At 45.6% G+C, this 23,833-nt stretch overlaps 1 protein-coding gene across 1 annotated transcript; it reads left to right on the forward strand.

Moving 5' to 3' along the window:
* Nucleotides 1-341: 341 nt before the first annotated feature.
* ZNF264 (zinc finger protein 264) lies at nucleotides 342-23,833 on the forward strand. Its single transcript, XM_012465349.2, has 4 exons — nucleotides 342-422; nucleotides 2,301-2,427; nucleotides 15,471-15,566; nucleotides 20,861-23,833. Exons 1-4 carry the CDS (start codon nucleotides 390-392, stop codon nucleotides 22,486-22,488), a joined length of 1,884 nt encoding a protein of 627 aa, XP_012320772.2. The 5' UTR covers nucleotides 342-389; the 3' UTR covers nucleotides 22,489-23,833.

The following is a 23,833-nucleotide window of genomic DNA, read 5'->3' on the forward strand; positions in this document are numbered from 1 at the left end:
GACTGGTCCGGAGCCGCTGAGGACCCCGGCCAGGGCCGCTTTCCAGGGCCCTAGTCAGGACCGGGGAGGGGAGGAGAGTAGGAATCCCCGCCGCACCTTTGTACGAGCTTGACCGAGCCTCAGCGGGCTTGTTCCTGGGTCGCCGTCAAGCCGCGGTCTCTCCTCCCCCGCCCTTCAGCCCTGCAGTCGCCAGGGGCTGCGCGCTGGGTCTGGATCGCCTTTACCACCGAGGAGGCGGCGCCCTGGGTCTGGGACGCCTTGGCCACCGAGGAGGCGGCCCCGAGCGCGGCTAGAAGCCGCGGGCAACCGGCCAGGGCCGGGCACAGGTGGGGTCCGCCGAGCCGCCCGAGGCTTTTCTGTCCCAGCTCTGCGGCCCAGGGGGTGACGTGATGGCGGCAGCGGTGCTGACGGACCGGGCTCAGGTGAGTGGACGGTGGCTTCGCCGTTGCCGCTCCCTTGCCAGCCCAGAGGCGGTTCCCGTAGTGGGTGGGAGCCCAGGTAGTCCCTGCATTTGTCTTCGCAGTAGTCGTTCGCTTTGGTGTGTAGAGCTGGTTCGCCACTTAATTTATACCTGGTCCTAAGGGGTGTTGGGCCTCCTGGAAGGAGCTTTGGAGGTTGTCGAGCTGGGACTCCCATCATCCTTGGCCTGCAGGCGTCCACTCTGGTGGACCAGGTCTCATTCTAGCAGGAAATTGGGGATCTGAGTGGGGAAGTGGAGGGCAGGGCAACAACAGACCGACTAAAGTGCGTGGACAGCGACAAGGTATATTGTATGTTTAAGGAGGCCCAGGAGGGCCTGTGAGGTTGCCCTGGTTTTCTGCGGCTGCTGAGACAAGGAGGGAAAGAGTGTGTGGTCTTTTCCTGGATGTTCCACCCATTCGCAGCTAATATAGACATTGTGGCCAGTCAGAGGCCCTTATTCTCATGGCTACAGCCTGCATTATCCTTGGCCACTCGTGTTCCGTGGGCTCAGAGTATGCTGGCGTCAAGAGAGAAGTTATGTCGGAACTTCCTTGGCGGGGGGCGGGGGGCGGGGAGAGTGAGTTGGGAGACCCGGGGAGATCCCAGAGGGCATGGGAAGCTGGTCTGGGGCCTGTCGTTCCCCAAGTAGATGCAAACCCCTCCAGTGCCTCTCATGTGGGGTCAGTGAGGAATGCTGTGCTTTCTGTGCCCGTGTTCACAGATAGCTGTTTTGTTTTGTTTTGTTTTGTTTTGTTTTGTTTTGTTTTGTTTTGTTTTGTTTTGTTTTGTTTGTTTTGTTTTGTGACAGGGTCTCCCTCTGTCGCTCAGGCTGGAATGCAGTGTCGCAATCTTGCTTCACTGTAGTCTCTGCCTCCTGGGTTCAAGCAATTCTGTCCCAGCTTCCCAAGTAATTGGGATTACAGGCATGTACCACCACACCTGGCGAATTTTTGTATTTTTAGTAGAGATGGGATTTCATCATATTGGCCATGCTGGTATCGAAGTCCTGGACTCAAATGGTCCGCCCATCTCAACCTCCCAGAGTGCTGAGGTTACAGGCATGAGCCATCATGCCTGGCCCACAGATAGGTTTTCAGGGCTAATTGAAATGGATTTAAAGGCAGAAATGAGTGGAAATGCTTTATAACTTCATTGCATTAGATTTGCTTTGATGAAGTGTTGGAGTTACACTGTTAAGTCACTGACTGTGAAGGTAATGATGGTGTTGATTGCAGGGGCTGTGGAAGGATTAATAAAAATCCCAAAGCACACTGAGTATTGGATAATTTCTCTTTAAATTTAACAGCTGTTACTAGTGGGAAGTATTATTGTATTGATCCAGAAATCAAGGCTCAGAGAAGTGAAATGATGTTTTTGAGGTAACAGCTGTCAAGTGTCAGTTTCACATGTTTGGAGCTGGGGACTTCTAGTCACTTTAACACAGGATGTGAAGCATTCGACATGGGGCAGGCACCTAGCTGGACCAGTGAGACTCAGGTATTGCTGTTGTAACCATAATTGCTATTATTACCATTTCCTCATTTCCCTGTCGTTTTACAACCCTTAGTATCTGTATCTCACAGTCCACAAGTTGTTTCCATTGTCCTGTGTCATTCTCTAGTGGCTCCTAAATAGGAGACTTCTCTCCTTTACTCTGGTATTATCCTCAAAGCTTGAGGATAATACCTTCCCTCTTGAGCCCAGCACAGAGCTAGGCCCTCAGGAGGTGCTCTGTGCTTCAGGCCTCCATCTCTCTGCACCTTTTCCAGTGGAGCACAAGCTGTGATCACATTCAGCAGCTGAAAGGCCAATACTACTACTTCTATTTGACTTTCCAGGTTTCTGTGACCTTTGATGATGTGGCTGTGACTTTCACCAAGGAGGAGTGGGGGCAGCTGGACCTAGGTCAGCGGACCCTGTATCAGGAGGTGATGCTGGAAAACTGTGGACTCCTGGTGTCTCTGGGTAAGGCCTTCCCTCTCCACGATGCAAGGGACCTGCCACCTCCTTTATTTCACCTTCTGATTCCAGGCCTGGCTGCACAAGAAGGCCTCTGGAACCTACCTTGCCTCTTTCCCACAGCTTTAGTCATTTTCTATACTCACCTCTTCCTGTCTGGTCTCCCTGTATCTCTTTGGGCTAAAGACAGAGTACTCTTTGGCTCCCAGCCGAAGGAGAAGAAGGTGGTAGAAGGAAGTCGGGTGTTTTGCAGAACCCAAAGGTAGAATTTCCAGTTGTGCTTCATGAGGGGCTGGTGTAGGAACTGACAACCACCACAATGGTATCCTGGCTTCTCTGTCTGGGTCTGCTCATGTCACTGTCTATTCTCTATGGCTTTTTCTGCCTTAGTGAGTTCAAGACAAGAATGACCACCTGTATTAGGGTTCTCTAGAGGGACAGAACAAATAGACATATATAAAAAAGGGAGTTTATTAAGTAATATTAACTCACATGATCACAAGGTCCCACATAGGTCGTCTGCAAGCTGAGAAGAGAGCCTGTCCGAGTCCCAAAGCTGAAGAACTTGGAGTCCGATGATGGAGGGCAGGAAGCATCCAGCATGGGAGAAAGATGTAGGCTGGTAGGCTAAGCCAGTCTAGTCGTTCATGTTTTTCATGTTTATTTTCTGGCTGTGCCAGCAGCTGATTAGATGGTGCCCACCCAGATTAAGGGTGGATGTGCCTTTCCAGCCTACTGACTCAAATGTTAATCTCCTTTGGCAACCCTCACAGACAAACCCAGGATCCATACGTTGCATCCTTCAATCCAATCAAGTTGACGCAGTGTTAACCATCAAGTCCAAAGCTTGTCAACTTGAACCCATACACATCTCCTGAGATCATACATAATCTTCAAATAAAGACAATAATAAGGTCATAATTATGCCTAACATGATACAACTATTCTTACAACTGGAAACACACCAGTCTTCAACCTAAGTGCTATTACATAAAGGTAACAATACTTAAATGCTGATATGAAGTCAATAAATCTTATATTGCATGATAAATGAAATAAAATGCAGATGTTTTCTTAGTACAAGTGTATACATCTCAAACATGTTTTTAACAAAAGAAGGAGGAAATATGGCAATTGTAGTCCTCATTTCTGCAGCTGGCCATGTGGTTGTAATTGGTATTGATGACTACCTTCTTTTACCCATTCTGTGTTCACTTTGCTGTCAGCAAGCACCTCAGCAGGTCGTTTTTTTTTTTTTTTTCCTGGTAGAGTGACCCAAACCTTCATTCCTGAAGGGTCTGGACCATTTTTAGTCTTGCCTGGATTGGGCTGTTTTGATTCCCCATTGACCTTAATCACAGGGCATGAATCCTGGCTATGGGAAAAACAGTACCATATATTGGATGCTAATTCAGAGCATACATGGCCTACTGGAGAACTTTGCCCCAGCACTGCAAGGTATTGTCAGCTAGTTGGTATTGTAATTGTGACTTCAAAAGGCCATTCCACCATTCTATCCAGTGAATTCTGTGAGCATGAGCCCACTGCTGCACTTCCTTAGCCATAAGATGAGTGCCTTGGTCAGAGACAATGCTGTGTGGAATACCATGATGGTGGATAAGGCATTCCATGAGTCCATGAATGGTAGTCTTGGCAGAAGCATTGTGTGCAGGATAGGCAAACCCATATCCAGAGTAAGTATCTATTCTAGTGAGGACAAACCTCTGCCCTTTTTGTGATGGAGGAGGTCCAGTGTAATCAGCCTGCTGCCAGGTAGCTGGCTAATCACCCTGAGGAATGGTGCCATATTGAGGGGCTCAGTGTTGGTCCCTGTTGCTGGCAAATTGGGCACTCAGCAGTGGCCACAGCCAGGTCAGCCTTGATGAGTGGAAGTCCATGTTGCTGAGCCCCTTCATAACCTCAGTCCCTGCCACCGTGGCCATTTCGTTCGTGGGCCCATTGGGTAATGACCAGGGTGGCTGGGGAAAGAGGCTGAGTGGTGTCTACAGAATGGGTCATCCTATCCACTTAATTATTAAAATCCTCCTCTGCTGAGACCATCTGTTGGTGAGCACTCACATGGAATACCATCCACATCCCTCTTCCCAGATTTCTTTGTCACCAACTTTCCAATCATGCTTCTTCCAAGTCCCTTACCATCCAGCCAAATCGTTGGCTGCAGCCCATGAAACAGTATATAATTGCACATCTGGCCATTTCTCCCATGCAAAGTACACCAGCCAGGTGCACTGCTTGAAGTTCTACCCACTGGGAAGATTTCCCTTCAAGGCTGCCCTTCAGAGATGTCCTAGAAAGGGGCTGAAGTGCTACAGCTGTCCACTTTGAGGTGGTGCCTGCATATCATGCAGAACCATCTGTGAACCAGGCCCTCGTCTTTTCTTTCTCTGTCAACTGATCATAGGGAACTGCCCAGCTGATCATTGGTGCAGGCTAGGGGAGGGAAGGCGGGGTGGCAGGAGTGTAGTCCATGGGCATTTGAGCCACTGCCTCATGTAACTTACTTGTGCCTTTAGGACCTGCTCAAGCTCAGTCACATATGATACCACTTTCATCTGTTGATGGAATGCTGCTGTGCATGACCCACTTTATGGCTAGCTGGGCCAGAAAGCATCCAGTTCATGATAGGCAGTTCAGATCACATGGTGACTTGATTACCCATATTGTAACAGGCCAAGAGTTGTCTCTCAAAAGGAGAGTAGTTATCTCTGCAGAAGCTGGCAGGGCCTTGTTCCAGAATCCTAGAGGCCTCTGCTGTGACTTGCCTGTGGTCCTGCCAAAGGCTCCAAACAGCATCCCTGTCTGCCACTGATACCTCAAGCACCATTGGATCTGCTGGGTCATTTGGCCCAAGTGGCAGAGCAGCTTGCACAGAGGCCTGGACCTGTCTCAGAGCCTTCTCCTGTTCTGGACCCCACTGAAAACTGGCAGCCTTTCAGATCTCTCAATAAATGTGCCAGAGTAACACACCGAAATGAGGAATGTATTGCCTCCAAAATCCAAATAGGGCCACTAGACATTTTGCCTCTTTCTTGATTATAGAAAGGACCAAATGCAGCAATATGTTCTTCACCTTAGAAGGCATATCTCAACAGGCCATACACCACTGGACCCTTATAAATTTTACTGAGGTAGAAGGTCCTTGATTTTTTGTTAGATTTAGTTCCCATCCTCTGGCACACAAATGTCTGACGAGTAAGTCCAGTGTGTTTGCTACTTCTTGATCACTGAATCCAATCAGCTTAATGTCATCGATGTAATGGACTAGTGTGATATCTTGTGGAAGCAAAAAGCAATCAAGTTCTCTCTGAATAAGATTATGACACAAGGATGGAGAGTTGATATGCCCCTAAGGTAGGACAGTGTAGGTATATTGCTGGCCTTGCCAGCTGAAGGCCTGTTGCTTCTGGTGGGACAGGAATGGAGAACAAGGCATTTGCCAAGTCAATGGCTGCACACCGGGTACCAGGAGACATGTTGGTTTGCTCAAGCAATGAAACCACATCTGGGACAGCAGCTGCAGTTGGAATCACCACTAGGTTAAGCTTACAATAATCCACTGTCATTCTCCAAGATCCATCTGTCTTCTGCACAGGCCAAATGGGAGAGTTGAATGGGGGTGTGGTAGGAACCACCACCCCTGTGTCTTTAAAGTCCTTGATGCTGGCACTAATGGCATTTCCTCCAGGCATGTGATAGTGGTTTTGATTTACTATTTTTCTAGGTAGAGGCAGCTCTAAAGGCTTCTATTTGGCCTTTCCTACCATAGTTGCCCTCACCCTACCAGTCGGAGCCAGTGTGGGGGTTCTGCCAGCTGCTAGGTTTGTCTATGCCAATTATGCATTCTGGCACTGGGGAAATGACCACAGTTTGAGTCCGGGGACCCACTGAACCCACTGTAAGTCGGACCTGAGCTAAAACTCCTGACCTCCATAAGCCCCTACTTTAATTTGAGGACCACCTGGAATCAGCATCAGCTCAGTCCCTGTGTCCAGTAGTCCCTGAAATGTCTGATCATTTCCCTTTCCCCAGTGCACAGTTACCCTGGTAGAAAGCCAGAGGTCCTGGGGAAGGATGGGAGAAAGATTAACAGCGTAAATTGTCAGTAGTATAGTGGGATCCTTCCTCAGGGGACCTGACCTCCCCTTCATTCAAGGTGTTCTGGGTCTGTAAACTGGCCCAAGTCTGGAAATTGATTGAGGGGCCATGATTCTCTGCTTTTGTAATTCAGATTAGTCTTTCGTCCATTTGACCTGGAAGTTCTCTGCTTATGTAAATTAAGTAGGAATGCAGTAGGCTTCCTGTCAGTTTGACTTCTAGGAACACTGTGATTAATTAGCCAATGCCAGAGCTCTACATGAGTCAGACTATTCTGATTGCTGCTTTGCCTGCTGTCCATTATGATAGCTATGCCCACCTTGTCTTTGTTGGCTGAGTGCTGCCACTTGGCCCCTGCCCCTCGGAATCCAATTATTTTCATTGTATTTAAATTTTTGTAGATAGTGACTTTGCTTCCCTCTGCTAGATCTAACATACAGAGAAGAGCAATTACAGGGCTCCTCAAAGATGCAGGTGTGCTTTGCAAATCAGTGGTCAAGGGTATATCTTCTGGACCCTCCCAGCTGGGATGAGTAGGTCTAAAGTGACTAATCCGCTCCGCCATCCCAATCTCCCTAAGCCTTTGGATGCCTTCCTCTACATTAAACCAAGGGAGATCAAGCATTTCTGGCTTCCTCACAGTGGGCCATCTTTTAATCTGTATTTCAGCTAGCCAAGGACATAAACTATTAGAACCATTTTTAACTTCCCGAGCTGCAACATTAAATACAGTATCCCTACTTAGTGGGCCCAAATCAGTAAGTTCAGCCTGATCCATCTGCGTGTTCTTTCGAGCATTGTCCCACACCCTTAGCGTTCATTCCCATGCCTGTTCTCCAGATTTCTGCTTACATAAATTGGAAAACTCAAGCAATTTTTTTTTAAAGCGATTCTTTTTGAGTGTAGCTCACCTCCCCGTGAGTCACGCACTGAACCTTACCTCTGTGGGCCCACCGTAACTTTAGTTATAGGTCTAGAAGCAAACAAAGATGTCGCAGGTGGCTCCTGAGGAGAATCAACATTATCTTGCCTAGCAACTGCCTCAGGCAGCATAGGGTTTCTCGCCTCAGACAAAGGTGGGAAGACTGGTGGCCGCATGGGTATGGGAACACTGTTTCTTCTGGCAAAAAAGGTTCATCAGAGTTTATTAACACAGCATCCCCAACTTCATCAGGGTCCTCCCACACGTCCCCGTTCCAAGTTGTAGGGTCCCATTCTTTTCTTATCAATGCCCTCACTTTATTTATTTATTTTTATTTTGTTATTATTTTTTAATGCCCTCACTTTAACAGTAGACACTTGGCAAGGCTGTGCAAGCACATTTCATCGCAGGTCAGCCACCCACATGACAAAGAACTTGTGTCTGTTTTTCCACAATTTCAGCTCTTTCTGTACAGGACCTAAGACTCACTCAGGACAATCTAGCAGATTTGAGGCTCAATATCTGCTCCTGAAGCCAGGAGTTAGAATCCCTGAGTTCATCTTTTTTTTTTTTTTTTTCTTTTTTGAGGGAGCGGGGAGTGGAGGTTTAACAGGCAGAAGAGTAAGGAAAATGGCTCTGTCTCTAGTGAGAGAGAGAGAGAGAAGACTTCCGAGAGGAAAGACCCCTGAGTTTATCATTTTATTTCATCACTTTGTCCAGTGAACTTAGGAGCAACCAACCAACTTCATTATGTTCGTTGGTTCTCCCCATACAGTCAAAGGTATTATATAGACTCACTAAACTTCCCTCGTGCGAGCTGTGAATCAGGAGTGTCAGATTCATTTATTTTGCGTAACTCTCTAAACAGTGTACTCCAAGGACTATCGGTGTTCTGCATACTGTTAGAATCATTAGTATTTTGGGGTCTAATCATATTAAGCAGCCAACTCCAGAAACCCCAAAACCAACAAAAGAGCGCCATCCTTAATATTCTGTTCTTCTAGAACCACTCCTGGTACCAAAATCAGTCAGAGTTCTCTAGAGAGACAGAACTAATAGGATAGATAGATAGATAAAGGGGTTTATTAAGGAGCGTTGACTCATATGATCACAAGATCCCACAATAGACCGTCTGCAAGCTAAGGAGCAAGGAAGCCTGTCCAAGTCCCAAAGCTGAGGAGCTTGGAGTCTGATGTTGGAAGGAAGCCAGTCCAAGTCCTAATGCTGAAGAGCTTGGAGTCCGACGTTGGAAGGAAGCCTGTCCAAGTCCCAAAGCTGAGGAGCTTGGAGTCCGACGTTGGAGGGAAGCCAGTCCAAGTCCCAAAGCTGAGGAGCTTGGAGTCTGACGTTGGAGGGAAGCCTGTCCAAGTCCCAAAGCTGAAGAGCTTGGAGTCCAACATTGGAGGCTAGGAAGCATCCAGCACGAGAGAAAGGTGTAGGCTAAACCAGCCTAGTCTTGTCACATTTTTTCTGCCTGCTTTATATTCTGGCTGTGCCGGCAGCTGATTAGATGGTGCCCACCCAGATTAAGGGTGGGTCTGCCTTTCCCAGCCCACTGACTCAAATGTTAATCTCCTTTGGCAACACCCTCACAGACACACAATCAACACTGTATCCTTCAATTAAGTTGACACTCAGTGTTAACCATCACACCACCTGGGCTTTACTCTCTGTGACCCCGTGGATTCCTTGTCTGTTTTTCTGGTCCCCATGAGGTATGCTTGAGGCAGCAAGTGCTGTCCCCGTCTCCAGCTCATATATCCTTTGGCCTCTCACCCAGTGCCCAGCATAGACTGGCCTCTGTCTGCAGGTTTGTTGCTGTTGTTGTTGCAATTCCAGAGAGGCGTCTGACTGACTGAGGCTGGTTGCTGCATGTATCTGATCCACCCCAGTTAGTGGTGTCATGGGTGATGGGGTATTCTCTAAAAAAGGGTGAGTCAAGCAGGCCCTCAGGAGACTTACTTTCAGTTCCAGGGGGTAATTGGGTTTTTTCCCCCCCTTAAAGGAGGTGAACAACCAAGTATTGTTCTGAATGACACAGTCTCAATTATGAGGCTTATTTATCCTCATGTGCCTTCATGATTTCCTCTTTTCCTAAGTCCAGGACCAAAATTCACTGCTAGTAGAAGAGGAAAGTTTACAGCAGCACTCCTCAACAATCAGTGGTTTTTCCCCCAGAAGACATTGACAATGCAGTCATTTTTCCTGTCACACCTTGGGTGAAGATGGTACTGGCATTTAGTGGGTACAGTCCAGAGATGCTGCTAAACCTTCCACAGTACATAAGAACTAAACAAAGAATTACCCAGTCCTAAATCACCATACTCCATTTAGCTTGGAGGAAAGGAGAGTTTAAATCCAGGCAATTCTTTAAACAGTTTAGGGTAAGACTTGCTTCTTTTTAGGGAACTGGAATGACATTCTGTGTTAATAAGAAGAGAGAAAGCAAAGTTAGAAAAATGTTACAGGGGCCAGGTGCACTTTGGGAGGCTGAGACAGGTGGATCACCTGAGGCCAGGAGTTTGAGACCAGCCTGGCCAACATGGCGAAACCCCTCTCTACTGAAAATACAAAAATTAGCTGAGTGCTGTGGTGCCCGCCTGTAATCCCAGCTACTCAGGAGGCTGAGGAGAATAATCCCTTGAACCCGAGAGGTGGAGGTTGCAGTGAACCAAGATCACACCACTGCACTCCAGCCTGGATGACAGAGTGAAACTGTATCTCAAAAGAATAAAAAATAAAAACAAAAAATGTTTTAGGTTTAGGTAGTTTGTAAAGTTATTTAAAACTCTACTAATCTCTTTAATCACCTTCACATCTTTTCATCCTGAGCTCACTCTGCTGCAGCCTTTCTAGGCTTCTTGCTATTTCCCCAAGTGCGCACTCACCTCAGCCCATTGCATTTCTTTGATGAGTGTGCTCAGGGTAATGCAGCATTTCGCATGGCTGCCCCTTCTCAGCACCATCATTGCCTCCTCACCCAGCCCTTCCCTGACCACTGAATCTCGGGGAGACCTCTTTCTCATCTCACTCTCCTCCCTTTACCTTATTTATGTCTTTCTAAGCTAGTGGTTCTCAAGCAGGGACGATGTTGAGCTTCACTGGACACTGGACAACGTGCAGAGACATTTTGGTTTTTATTTTATTTTATTTTTGAGATGGAGTTTCGCTCTTGTTACCCAGGCGTGCAATGGCGCGATCTCGGCTCACCGCAACCTCCACCTCCTGGGTTCAGGCAATTCTCCTGCCTCAGCCTCCTGAGTAGCTGGGATTACAGGCACGCGCCACTATGCCCAGCTAATTTTTTGTATTTTTAGTAGAGACGGGGTTTCACCATGTCGACCAGGATGGTCTCGATCTCTTGACCTCGTGATCCACCCGCCTCGGCCTCCCAAAGTGCTGGGATTACAGGCATGAGCCACCGCGCCCTGCCTTGGTTTTTAAAACTGGGATGATGATATTGACATCTAGTGGGTAGAGACCTGGAATGCGGCCAAACATTCTTAAAATGCACAGGACAGATTCTGTCTCTTCTGGTTCCTTCTCCCTCAAACATAAATCTATCTGGACCTAAATGTCAATTGTGCTGAGGTTGAGAAACTTTTTCAGAGTGCTTGGACACTTCATCAGCTGGCACTGAGAAACACCCAAGGAGTCTGTTCTTTTATTTCTTCTCTTCCTGCCTCTTGAGTGTTTGAGGGAAAGTCTGGTTTGGCTTAGTACAGAGTCTTAACATCCTGCAAACTGTTGGTAATTTCCTTTTTTCCACAGCAGGGCAGCCTTAGGCTCACAGCCCTGGACAGGCAGCATTGTTTTGATTTATTGCTGCATTTTCATGGTGACCTGCCATCAAGGCAAGTGGCTCTAGCGTTTTCCATTTACAGAGTGATGAGGATTGCCTTTCTAAAGAAATCTGAGAAAAATAAAAAGTGGATCACTTTTAAGAAAAGCTGTTAATAGTCACATTCCAGGTCCCCAGAGCACCGATTGGGTGTCAGGCCTGTTCCAGGCACTGTCCATACTCCACTCATTTAATTCTCACACAACTTTGTTGTGTGTACTCAAAGGATTTCAATTTATAGAAGTGTCTGGGTGACAATAGAGAGAGGTTAATGCTGTTAAAAGAAGAATCCTGTTAAGAATATAAAAGTGTTGGCCAGGCGCGGTGGCTCAAGCCTGTAATCCCAGCACTTTGGGAGGCTGAGACGGGTGGATCACGAGGTCAAGAGATCGAGACCATCCTGGTCAACATGGTGAAGCCCCGTCTCTACTAAAAATACAAAAAATTAGCTGGGCATAGTGGCGCGTGCCTGTAATCCCAGCTACTCAGGAGGCTGAGGCAGGAGAATTGCCTGAACCCAGGAGGCGGAGGTTGCAGTGAGCCAAGATCACGCCATTGCACTCGAGCCTGGGTAACAAGAGTGAAACTCCATCTCAAAAAAAAAAAAGAATATAAAAGTGTTATTGCATGCATCTTTCAGGAGTCTGGCATTGTTTATTTTGAGAAGTGAAATGTGTGCCTTGGTTATTATCAGTAATGTCTGTAACTCCAAAGAGAATAAAGAGTGTCCTGGCAAGGCTTTGTACTGTGGCCTTGGTTGTGTAGACGTGTGATTTTTATTTGTTTTTTTCAGTGAGGAAAGAGATTCTCAGAATTCTTTATGTGGAAAGGGACAATTTTTAGGCAGTCAGCAGTGTGCAGTAAATTTGAAGATGGGACACTCGGTGCCAAGTTGACTGCGAAGTTTGACCAAGTGTGTTGTTCTTTGGGTCCCACCCCTTCTCACAGACATCCTGGCTAAGGGACAGAAAGTAGCAAAGTCTACTGGGCTTCTTCACTTGGGTACCAGTGCTAACCCCGTATGTCGGGGTGCCCTTAGTCCTGGTGATGACGAGGGATTGCTAAAAGGAAATAGAGACAGAGACACAAGAGTAGAGTTTACAGCGTTGGTCCCCTGGACCCAAGCGTTGGCCCCGAGCTCTGGACTCCAGATACTTTTATTATGTGCATAATCTCATTGATCTTATAGGCGTGGAAGGGGAGGGTGAAGGGGTCTTACGAAACATGCTGGGTTTTGTCCACCGTTCCTGGTTCATAACCCCCATAGCCCTTTCATTAAAATGTTGGGTGCGTTAGGCCTTGGGGACAGGACTCTGACCTTCTCCTGCCTTCCTTTCACTCTAACGTTCCTCCACTTTTCTGATTGTGGGTCTTATGAGTGGGCCCAACCCTAGATCCTGGGGAAGGAATGCTGATGTTAAAGACTCAAGAGGTCACAGTTGGCTGGGCATGGTGGCTTACACCTGTAATCCTAGCACTTTGGGAGGCCAAGGTGGGTGGATCATGAGGTCAGGAGATGGAAACCATCCTGGCCAACATGGTGAAATCCCATCTCTACTGAAAATAAAATTAGCTGGGCATGGTGGTGCGTGCCTGTAATCCCAGCTAGTCGGGAGGCTGAGGCAGGAGGCAGGAAAATCCCTTGAACCAGGGAGCTGGAGGTTGCAGTGAGCAGAGATGGCACCACTACACACTCTGTAAGAGGTCACAGTTCAGTGAGCTTCCAGGTGGTCCCCCCAGGAAGGGCGTGGAAGCTCTGTGCGCCTTCACCCACATCTCACCCTAGGAGTCGCTTCATCTGTATCCTTTGCAATATCCTTTGTAATACACTGGTAAACATGAGTGTTTCCTTCAGTTCGTGAACTGCTCCAGCAAATTAATTGAACCCAAAGTGGGTCTCGGGAACCCTGACTCACAGCCCATCAATCAGACATTTTGGAGGCCTGGACTTGGGACTGGTATGTAGGGTGGGGCAGTCTTGTAGACTCAGCCCTCAACCTGTAGGATCTGAAGCTATCTCTGGGTGGACTGTATGGGAACAGAATTAGAGGACACCCGCCCCGCAATGGTGTCCGCTGCTTGGAGTCTGGGGAAAAGCCCACACACGTTTGGTCATAGAAGTCTTGTTCTGTATTGATTGTTGTCACGGTGTGGCAGTAGAGGAAAAACATGATTAGAGAGAGTTTTCCCTTCATAGTGGGGTTTCTTCTGGAAAAGCAAGACCGGGCATAGGAAACAGTTTAGGGCTGGCTAATTTGAGTAATTTCAGTGAGGTTTGGGGCATAGGGACTATCTCTAGTTGTCTGGCACCTGGCCCTGGGTTGATTTAGGGCAGAGGAAATACTTGGCATATGAGAGTTTGTTGAGGAAGTGGTTGGGGGTATGGTTTGGGATTAGGTGCATTGCACATGAAAGGCATGTGCTTGTTTCCAGGGGAGTTTGTTATCCTAGAAATTACCTGTCCCTGAGAGAAGCAGTCTCTCCCAAGGTCTGAAAAGCCTTCAAGATGTTCTGAGCAAAGTCAAGAAAATACGACTACTGTATTTTGGTGTGAATGAACCTAAACTTACTCGGTTTAGAAGGTAAATCTTCATCTGTGAAGCTGTCCTTTGTGGGTTTTTTTTTTTTTTAATTAGAAGTTCTCTTTTTATACAATGTTGAGAGTACACTATTTGATGTTTCTGTAAATGTCCTTATCCTATCACAGTAGAATGTTCACTTTTTAAAATTTCTGGTGGTTCATGAAATACTGAGGTCTGGAGTCCCTGAACCTGCCCCTCTCCCTGGCTGCCGGTCCCTGAGGATGAGTCCTCCAGCTCACATCTCTGCATCGTCGTCACCACCACCACGTACTCTGTGGTGCTAGTAGTTTCCTCCTCAGTGCAGTGTTTGGGATGGGAGCCAGAACCATGGTGTCCAGCCCCAGCTCTGCTCTTTAAAAGCTGTGTGGCCTTGGACAAGTCACTGACCTTGTCTGTGCCTCAGTGTTCTCACTGGTAAAATGAGGACTTCCCACATCTGCATCCCAGGGTAGAGTGACTGATACGGTTTGCCTCTGTGTCGGCACCCACGTCTCACCTTCAGTGGAAATAATCCCCCTGCATTGTGCCAGGTGAGTCAATCACGCGGGTGGTTTTTCCCATGCTGTTCTCGTGATAGCGAATAAGTCTCATGAGATCTGATGGTTTGATAGAGGGGAGTTCCCCTACTCATGACCTCTTGCCTGCTGCCCTGTAGGATGTACCTTTCTTCGCCTCCTGTCATTATGGTGAGGACTCCCCAACCATGTGAAACCGAGTCCATTAAACCTCCTTTTCTTTATAAATTACCTAGGCTCAGATACGTCTATTAGCAGCGTGAGAACAGACTAATACAGTTATTACATGAAAAGGGCTCAGAACAGCACCTGGGAGACAAGGCTGTGTGCAGGGAGCCATTGCAATCTCTCTCGCCACCAGCACTGTTAACTGTCATCTCATCACGATAACTGTCATTGGCATGCCTGGACCTGGCACTTTCTGGGCAGTGTTGTGTAGCTTTGTGGTTAAACAGCACCGACAGAGGTGGCAGGAGCAGGTGCTTATTGACTCAGCCATTCACCAGTTCTGTGCTCTTCAGCAAATCACTTTACCTCCTGAGCCTGGGTTTCTTTGTCAGTAAAATGGTGTTGATCATGATGTGGACTTCCTGGGGATGCTGTGAGAAAATCCTCAGCTAGAATCCTCATTTTGTCTTTGGTCTACAGGAAGAGCATTATAAAACATTGCTTAGAATGCAAAAAAAGTAAGACTTAGATCAATGAAATCACATACCTTGTTTTGAATGAAAAGAGTCATTATTTAATATGTAAACATCAGTTTTTCTCTAAGATACTCCATAAATACTCACTCTTGGAATTACATAATGCATTTAACTTGTGTGGCCCAGTCCCCTGGACATGGTTATATCCTATAAGTACTAGCTTTTGACTTACTGTCAGGAGTAGAGACTTCATGGCAGCATGACATGGCCTGCTCTTGGTTTCCAGGTCACATGCCAGCTTTTTGTTCCCATGCACGGGAGCAGCTTCGTTCCAAGGTCTGGTCCCCATCCTGAAGTCCCAGACTAGATTGTAGGTCTGTATTTCCTTTCACCAGCATCCATGTGTCCACTTTCTTTCTCCATAAACAGGGTGTCCTGTTCCCAGACCTGAGCTGATCTACCACCTAGAGCATGGGCAGGAGCCCTGGACCAGGAAGGAAGACCTCTCCCAAGGCACCCGTCCAGGTAGGAGCCAAGATCTGGGCAAGTGGGAATCCCTGCAGGTTTGAGACTGTGAGGAGACCACTGGCCCTGGGATCTCTTGGGAAGCTTCTCACTGTGGCCTCTCTGTGTATAACTCTTACAATAAATCACAGTAGAATGTTCCATTTAAGAGCCATGGAGCCGTTTGACCTGTGGTTCCTCTGTCCTCCCAGCCCCATCACACTTGTCACCATTCCTGGGAAGGAGTGGGATTTACAAACCAAGATGTGTGTGGGGGTTCCAACTGTGTGGGCCTGGAATGTGGCTTGCCAATCACCTGCTCTGTGGCCCTGATGAAGATGCAGGATCTCCTGTCTTTATATATAACTTCAGCTAAGTTAACAGTAGCTGCTATTTCAGACAGACTCTAAAATCTCAGTGGTTCACATGTGAAAACTCTCACTCATACCAAGGTCTGTGTGGGTCAGCAGGGAGTTCTGTACCACAGTTATTCAGGACTCAGTTTCCTTCTGTCATCAGCCTGTCGCGTTAAGATTATCCTAACATCCTTGAGCAGGCAGAGAATTGAGAGAATAAGGGAAGTTACACCCCCTTCCAGAAATACCAACTCCCCTTACATTCCACCCACAGGAACTAGGCGTTTGGCTTGGGTCCATGGGCCTGGGCAATGTGGCTGAGCTGCATGTCCAAGGAGAAGAGCAGATGGTTTGGTGAGCACCTACTCAGTCCACTACACTAGGTCCGTTCCTGAAAAGTGTTACCAGAAATTATTTTTATGTCATTGGGCAGTTTGAAGATGTAGTCATGTGATACATTAATGCATAAACCTGCATAGTTTACCTTACTCTCCCAATGTCTGTTTCCAGTTATATTCTGCCTACCAGCCTTTCCCACCTTCTCCTTCCACCCGTCCCCTGAGTGTCAGTCAGACACTAAGAAGCAGTCCTTTTCCCATGTCTTCCTATATCTCCTGTTTTCCAAAACCCTCAGGGTGACATATGACCTCTGTCCCACACTCAGGCTGCTGAGGGCACTGGGGTCATCTGTCAGGCGTGTGGATTGGTGCCACTGCAGAGCCTAGGCCTCTGCCTGCATGGGTTCCTTGAGCTGCTCATCCAACCCTGAGTGTCTGTGCAGTCCCTGTTCAGCCCTCAGAGTCTGTTCCAGACTGTTCCCTCTTCAGTGTCACATCTCCACTTGAAAATCTCAAAAACACAAAACTCAGCATGCCTAAGAAGGAATCCATGATCTTGCTGACTCCTGCCGCCTCCCAAGTTTCTGTGAATGCTTCTGCCATCCAGGCAGATTAGGAGACTCAAGACAGGTCAGCCCCACCATTCCACGAGTCCCTGCATCCAGCCAACCAGACAGTTAGTCTTCAGGCACAGATGTCTCAGCATATGAGTGCTGATGTATCAGCATGCTTTCATGTTAAAACAATGTCTGCTGTCTTGTATTGCTTGATCAGCAGCCGTTACCCGTTCATCTCAACTTCTTGTATTGATAACTTCCCTTTTCCTTACTGGACAAGGTCTTGCTCCAGCCATGGCCAATTCCTGTACCAGGGTCTAGATCACATTCCCTTTCATGGACATCCTTTCTTCATTTATATTCTGCTTGCTTTGTAATTTCATCCTTTCTCTACTCAACATAAAAATATGCTTGTTTCTTTTTTTTAATTTTTCCTTTTTTTTAAAGATAGAGTTTCACTGTATAGCCTGGGCTGGAGTGCAGTGGTGCTGTCTTGGCTCATTGCAGTCTGTGTGCCTCAGCCTCCCAGGTAGCTGAGATAACAGGTGCATGCCACTACACCTGGCTAATTTTTGTATTTTCATTTTTATTTATTTATTTATTTTTGATATGGAGTTTCGCTCTCATTGCCCAGGTTAGAGTACAGTGGCACGATCTCAGCTCACTGCAACCTCCGCCTCTGGGTTCAAGCAGTTCTCCTGCCTCAGCCTCCCTAGTAGCTGGGATTACAGGCATCTGCCACCAGTCCCGGCTAATTTTTTGTATTTTTAGTAGAGACAGGATTTCACCATGTTGGCCAGGCTTGTCTCGAACTCCTGACCTTAGGCGATCTGCCTGCCTCGGCCTCCCAAAGTGCTGGGATTACAGGCATGTGTCTGCCTGTATTTTTAGGAGAGACAGGGTTTCACTGTGTTGCCCAGACTGGTCTCAAACCCCTGGCCTCAAGCAATCTGTCCACTTCGGACTCCTGAAGTGCAGGGATCACAGGCTTGAGTCACCATGCCCGGCCTCAAGTTTCTTACACTTGAAGAAAAAACAAATGCTTGTGGCTCATGACATATTTATATATTCATTGATATATTTGTTTACTATGTGGGCATTTAATTGTCTGATTTGGCTGGCCCAGTGGTTCATGCCTATAATCCCAGCACTTTAGGAGGCTGAGGTGGGAGGATTACTTGAGCTCAGGAGTTTGAGACCAGCCTGGGAAACATGGCGAGACCCCATCTCTACAAAATTTTAAAAAATTGCTGGGCATGGTGACTCTTGCCTGTGGTCCCAGCTATTCAGGAGGCCGAGGTGGGAGGATCTCTGGAGCCCACAAGGTTGAAGCTGAAGTGATCTTACTCATGCCACTGCACTCCAGCGTGGGTGACAGTGAGATCCTATGTCAAAAAAATAAATAAGTAAAAATAATTCATGAGAGACCATGAACTAGAGGCAAAAACTAATAATAATAATTGTCTACGTTTCATTCACAAAAACAGAGATACTGTGGACATTCATATATGTAGTTCATTTTCCACATGTGTAGGTGTGTATTTTTATAATTCTTGGAGTGAAATTATTGGTTTGTAGGCTATGCAAATGCTCAAGTTCGCAAGATCCTTCCCATTGTTTTCTAAAGAGCCTATGCCAGTTTGCACTTAACCAGGAAAGTGAGAGGTTCTGTTGACCTTTTCATTATAAGGCTTCTCAATGTTTGTTCATTAAATGAACACAGAATAGTCTCATGTGCTCTCGATTTCCTTTCTTTTGCTGCTGAAATGTTTTAGCAACTTACTGTGATTTTTTAGTTCATTTATATTTTCTTCTGTGAAAATACAAATCGTTATTTATTTTACAATAAATTCGTGTTCCATTAACCTGTTTTCCTTTCTTTGTTTGCCTGGTAGGGATTCTCTCTACATTTCTTATGCTTACCTTTTATCACTTACATATGCTGAAAAATATATTCTAGTTTTAAATTTTGTCCTCTTACTCTCTTTAAAGTATCTTTTTCACCAAAAGATATTTTTCACTTAATTTACTGTAGTCTAACTTATGACTTTTCTTATATAATTAATGACTTTTTGTCTTATATAAAAAATGTTGATTTACTTAATATTAAATATATATTTTATTCTAAAAGTTTTAAAACTTGGCACTTGACATTTTTTCAGTGAGGTTGATTTGGACTATATAGTGAGATAGCAATACAGTTATTTTCATTCTCCATGTGGCTAGCCAGTTTTTCTAGCTTCATTTACTTAATTTGACATACCATCAAGTTCCATAATTAAGTATAGTTGGTATTTTACAGGGAATTATATTGAATTTATATAATTTGGGTCAAATTGTCAGTTCATATTATTCAATTCTTCATTGATATAGATCTTCTTTATTATCTTCAAATAAGATTCTATAATTTTCTTCATCTTAATTATGTGTATTTGGGGTTTTTTGTTTGTTTTTAAGAGACAGGGTAGTTTGCCCCACCATGCCTGGCTAATGTGCTTTTGTTTTTGTTTTTAAAATTTTTTTAATAGAGATGGGGGCTTGCTGTGTTTCTCAGAGTGGTCTTGAACTTCTGGGCTCAAGTAATCTGCCCATCTTGGCCTCCCAAAGCAGTGGGATTACAGGCTTTGGGAGGCTGAGATGAAAAGAGTAGCACCATACACAGCAGCCTGACCACTGATTATGTGTATGGTGCTGCTCTTTTTACCAGGCTGTTCCCTGGGCATATGAGACTGTGTGTCAAGCCAGGTCCTCGTACCTCTTTCCTTATGAGCCCTGGATTGATAGTAGCATTAGTCACATGACCTTCACTGTCACCCGGCTCAGAATCATGGCAGTCAGTTTCCCCTCTGTCCCCGGATTGTCATCAACACCATCCTGCAGTTTCCTTGTATTGTCTCCTAAGACTACAGTGTCCTTCCTGCTTTCTCTTTGTGGCAGCTCTTCATCACAAGCATAGGACTCACTTCATCGAGCACTTCTTATGGGAAAACTCTGATTTCTTCCTACCCAGGATCAGCTGAACTCAAGGTTAAGGACACAATCCTCTAAAACTACCAGGTCTGTCCAGCTCTTCTGACACCAACTACAAGTTTGGATCCCAAAGCAATTGTCAGGTTTACTAATTAGCTAAAAAGACTCACAGAACTTCTAAAACCTATTTTAGTTACAGTCATATTTATTACAGACAAAGGGAACAAATTAGAAGTGACACAGAATGTGAACTTGGAAAGGTTCCCAACACAAAGCCTCAGTATCTTCAGGAACTCAGTCTGGCATATGGCAGTATGAGCTTAGAGTGTTGCCAACCCAGGACACTCACCAGCTATTCATTGCCCAGAATTGTACTGAAGCCTCATTACATAACCACAGTTGATTGTATCATCACTTGTGTGGCTCAGTTTCCAGCATGTCATCCTTTCCAGAGATTCAGCGTTTATGTTATATTAAGCCCGAAGCGTCTAATCATGTGGTTTAGTGTTCTGGTGTGGCCTGAGTCAGCTCTTCAGGATAAACTGTGGAGGGATCCATAATGAGTTACCTGCTTGCATAAACTGTCAGTTAGGGCTATTGGGTCCCACATGAGTAAAAACATTTTGGGATTGTTTACAGGTTACTTTCCATGACTTCACACAACAAGCATACTTCTTTTTGGGAATTAATTTTTGTTGCTTACTTCCTGTCCTCCATGTGGACTCATGAGGTGCTCCTTCCTCTTGTTCTTGTAGAAACACAGAACATCCTTGCTTAGTTGCTTAAAGGAAGCTTACCATGCACAGTATAATCATTACCCTGTCCACCCAGGTCCAATGTGTAATTGTGAAGGTGGCCCCACTACAAACTCATTGTCTCCTGACCCAGCCTCTCCCCACTAGGTCTCCCTTTCAGGATATCCTGAGTCCAGGGACCGGAATAGAAAGAAATTACAAACCCAAGAATTTGAGATACAGAAAATAGCAAACACAGAGCCAATATTTTTATCCATGGTTTTTCACAGAAATGGTAATATTGTTTTTTCCATGGTGTCCTTTACTAACAGGCCCTTTTGTGCACTGGATTTCTTTCAGGTGACAAAGGAAAGCCTAAGACCACAGAACCTACTACTTGTGATCCAGCTTTGTCAGAAGGAGTCTCATTTCAGGGACAACTGACACAAGGAAACTCAGTGGACTCCCAGTTGGGGCAGGCCAAGGATCAGGATGGGCTATCAGAAATGCAGGAAGGACACTTCATACCAGGAATAGATCCACAGCAGAAACTTCCTGGGAAAATGAGCCCTGAATGTGATGGTTTAGGGACAGCTGATGGTGTGTGTTCAAGGATTGGACAGGAGCAAGTCTCTCCAGCAGATACAGTTCATAGCCATAACTCATGTGAATCAGGTAAAGATCCCATGATTCAGGAAGAGGAAAATATCTTTAAATGCAGTGAATGTGGAAAAGTGTTTAACAAGAAACACCTCCTTGCTGGACATGAGAAAATTCACTCTGGAGTGAAGCCCTATGAATGCACAGAATGTGGGAAAACCTTTATTAAGAGCACACATCTCCTGCAACATCACATGATCCACACTGGGGAGAGGCCCTATGAGTGCATGGAGTGTGGAAAGGCCTTTAACCGGAAGTCATACCTTACTCAGCACCAGCGGATTCACAGTGGAGAGAAGCCTTACAAGTGCACTGAATGTGGAAAGGCCTTCACCCACCGATCCAATTTTGTCTTGCATAACAGGAGACACACTGGAGAAAAATCTTTTGTGTGCACAGAATGTGGGCAAGTCTTTCGACATAGGCCAGGTTTTCTTCGGCACTATGTTGTCCACAGTGGTGAGAATCCCTATGAGTGCTTGGAGTGTGGCAAGGTCTTCAAACACAGGTCATACCTCATGTGGCACCAGCAGACTCATACAGGGGAGAAGCCCTATGAGTGCAGTGAATGTGGGAAGGTCTTCTTGGAGAGCGCAGCCCTCATTCATCACTATGTCATCCACACTGGGGAGAAGCCCTTTGAGTGCCTCGAGTGTGGGAAGGCTTTCAACCATCGATCATACCTCAAGAGACACCAGCGGATTCACACTGGGGAGAAGCCTTTCGTGTGCAGTGAATGTGGAAAGGCCTTCACCCACTGCTCTACTTTTATCTTGCATAAGAGGGCCCACACTGGAGAAAAACCTTTTGAGTGCAAAGAATGTGGGAAAGCCTTTAGCAATCGGAAGGACCTCATTCGACATTTCAGCATCCACACTGGAGAGAAGCCCTATGAGTGCGTGGAGTGTGGAAAGGCTTTTACTCGCATGTCAGGCCTCACGAGGCACAAGCGGATTCATAGTGGAGAGAAGCCTTATGAATGTGTTGAGTGTGGGAAATCTTTTTGCTGGAGCACAAATCTCATTCGACATGCAATTATCCATACTGGAGAGAAGCCCTATAAGTGCAGTGAATGTGGAAAGGCCTTCAGTCGCAGCTCATCCCTCACTCAGCATCAAAGGATGCATACTGGGAGAAATCCTGTCAGTGTAACAGATGTGGGAAGACCTTTCACAAGTGGGCAGACCTCAGTTACCCTTCGAGAACTTCTTTTAGGGAAGGACTTTTTGAATGTAACCACTGAGGCAAACATTTTGCCAGAGGAAACATCTTCCTCTACATCTGATCAACCATACCAAAGAGAAACCCCACAAGTGTCTTCACTGTGAGAAAACATTCTGTTGCTCAACATTACATGTGATCTGAAGAGTCATATTAGAAATTCATTCTGTCTAGAGCCTTATTCTCCATCTGATAATTTATCCTGGAGAGAGACCTGGTGGTTATTGTGCACATAGGAAAACCTTCAGCTGCATCTTTCTCCTTAGTTTACAGTGCAATGTTATCTCAGGAATCATTTTTAAAAGGAGGAGGAAACAGAAAAAAGTGAAATGCAAGCACACATCTTTTCAGACTTTACCAAGCCTGCAGCGCTTTGTCATAGATTCCTTAGTCTATTGGGGGGAAGGGAAATGTTTCAAGGTAAAGGGCCTTGACCCTTTTTGTGTCTTGTATATACATTTATTGCTCTCCAGTGTCAGAAGAGTTAGTTTAGGAAAAGTCTGCAAACTTTAATTGCACATCTTCTGTGTTCCCAATAGTACTTACTCTTGAGAAGCATAACTCTATGACAATTTAGGGGGCTTGAGCCATGAAATACTCAACATTAAATCAGTAAGGTTACATGTCTTAACACTCAGGCTTTTTCTTGATGCCCATCTTTTGGTTTACTTTCATTACTGTAGCTATATGGTAAATTTTTATTTGTTAAATTTTTTAAAATTATTTAGCTCAAAATGTCAATGGTTAATTTTTTTTTTTTTTTTTTTTTAATACGGGGTTTCACCATGTTGGTCAGGCTGTTCTTGAACTCCCGACCTCAGGTGATCCGCCTGCCTTGGCCTCCAAAGTGCTTGGATTATAGGCATGAGCCACCACGCCCAACCATTGGTAAATTTTTTAATTGAGTAAAGTGATTCTTTTTTGCTCCTATTTAAAATTGACTTCGCATTTTTAGTTCCTTTGACGTTCCATATAATTTTTAGGATTAGTTTATACATATTTACAAAACAATCTTGCTCACATTTTCACAGAAATTGAATTGAATCTGTGGATTAATCTGTTAAGAATTGGTGTCTTCACTATGTTGAGTCTTATAGTTCATGAGTTCAGTAGGTCTCTTAATTTATAATAGTTAAGCGTTCCTCAAAGTATTTCATGAATGTTAAAATTTTCAGCTTATAGATCCCTATGCATTTTTGTTAAAATTTGTATCCCGTGGTGCTTTTTCGTGTGTGTGTGTGATTTGAGTGATTGTAAATGCCATTGATGTTTAAACTGAATTGCACACAACTTTTGGTGGTATACACAAATATAATTTTTGGACATTGTTTTTCTACCCTCCAACCTTGGTGAGTCCACTTATTTTTAGCAATTTCTTTTGACAGAATCCTTGGAGTTTTCTGTATAGAAACATTATCTGCAAATATAGACTATTTTTTATCTTTCATCTTA

This window comes from Aotus nancymaae, unplaced genomic scaffold (genome assembly GCF_030222135.1).
Source record: "Aotus nancymaae isolate 86718 unplaced genomic scaffold, 86718_ANA_hifiasm-v0.15.2.pri h1tg000069l, whole genome shotgun sequence".
NCBI lineage: Eukaryota > Metazoa > Chordata > Mammalia > Primates > Aotidae > Aotus > Aotus nancymaae.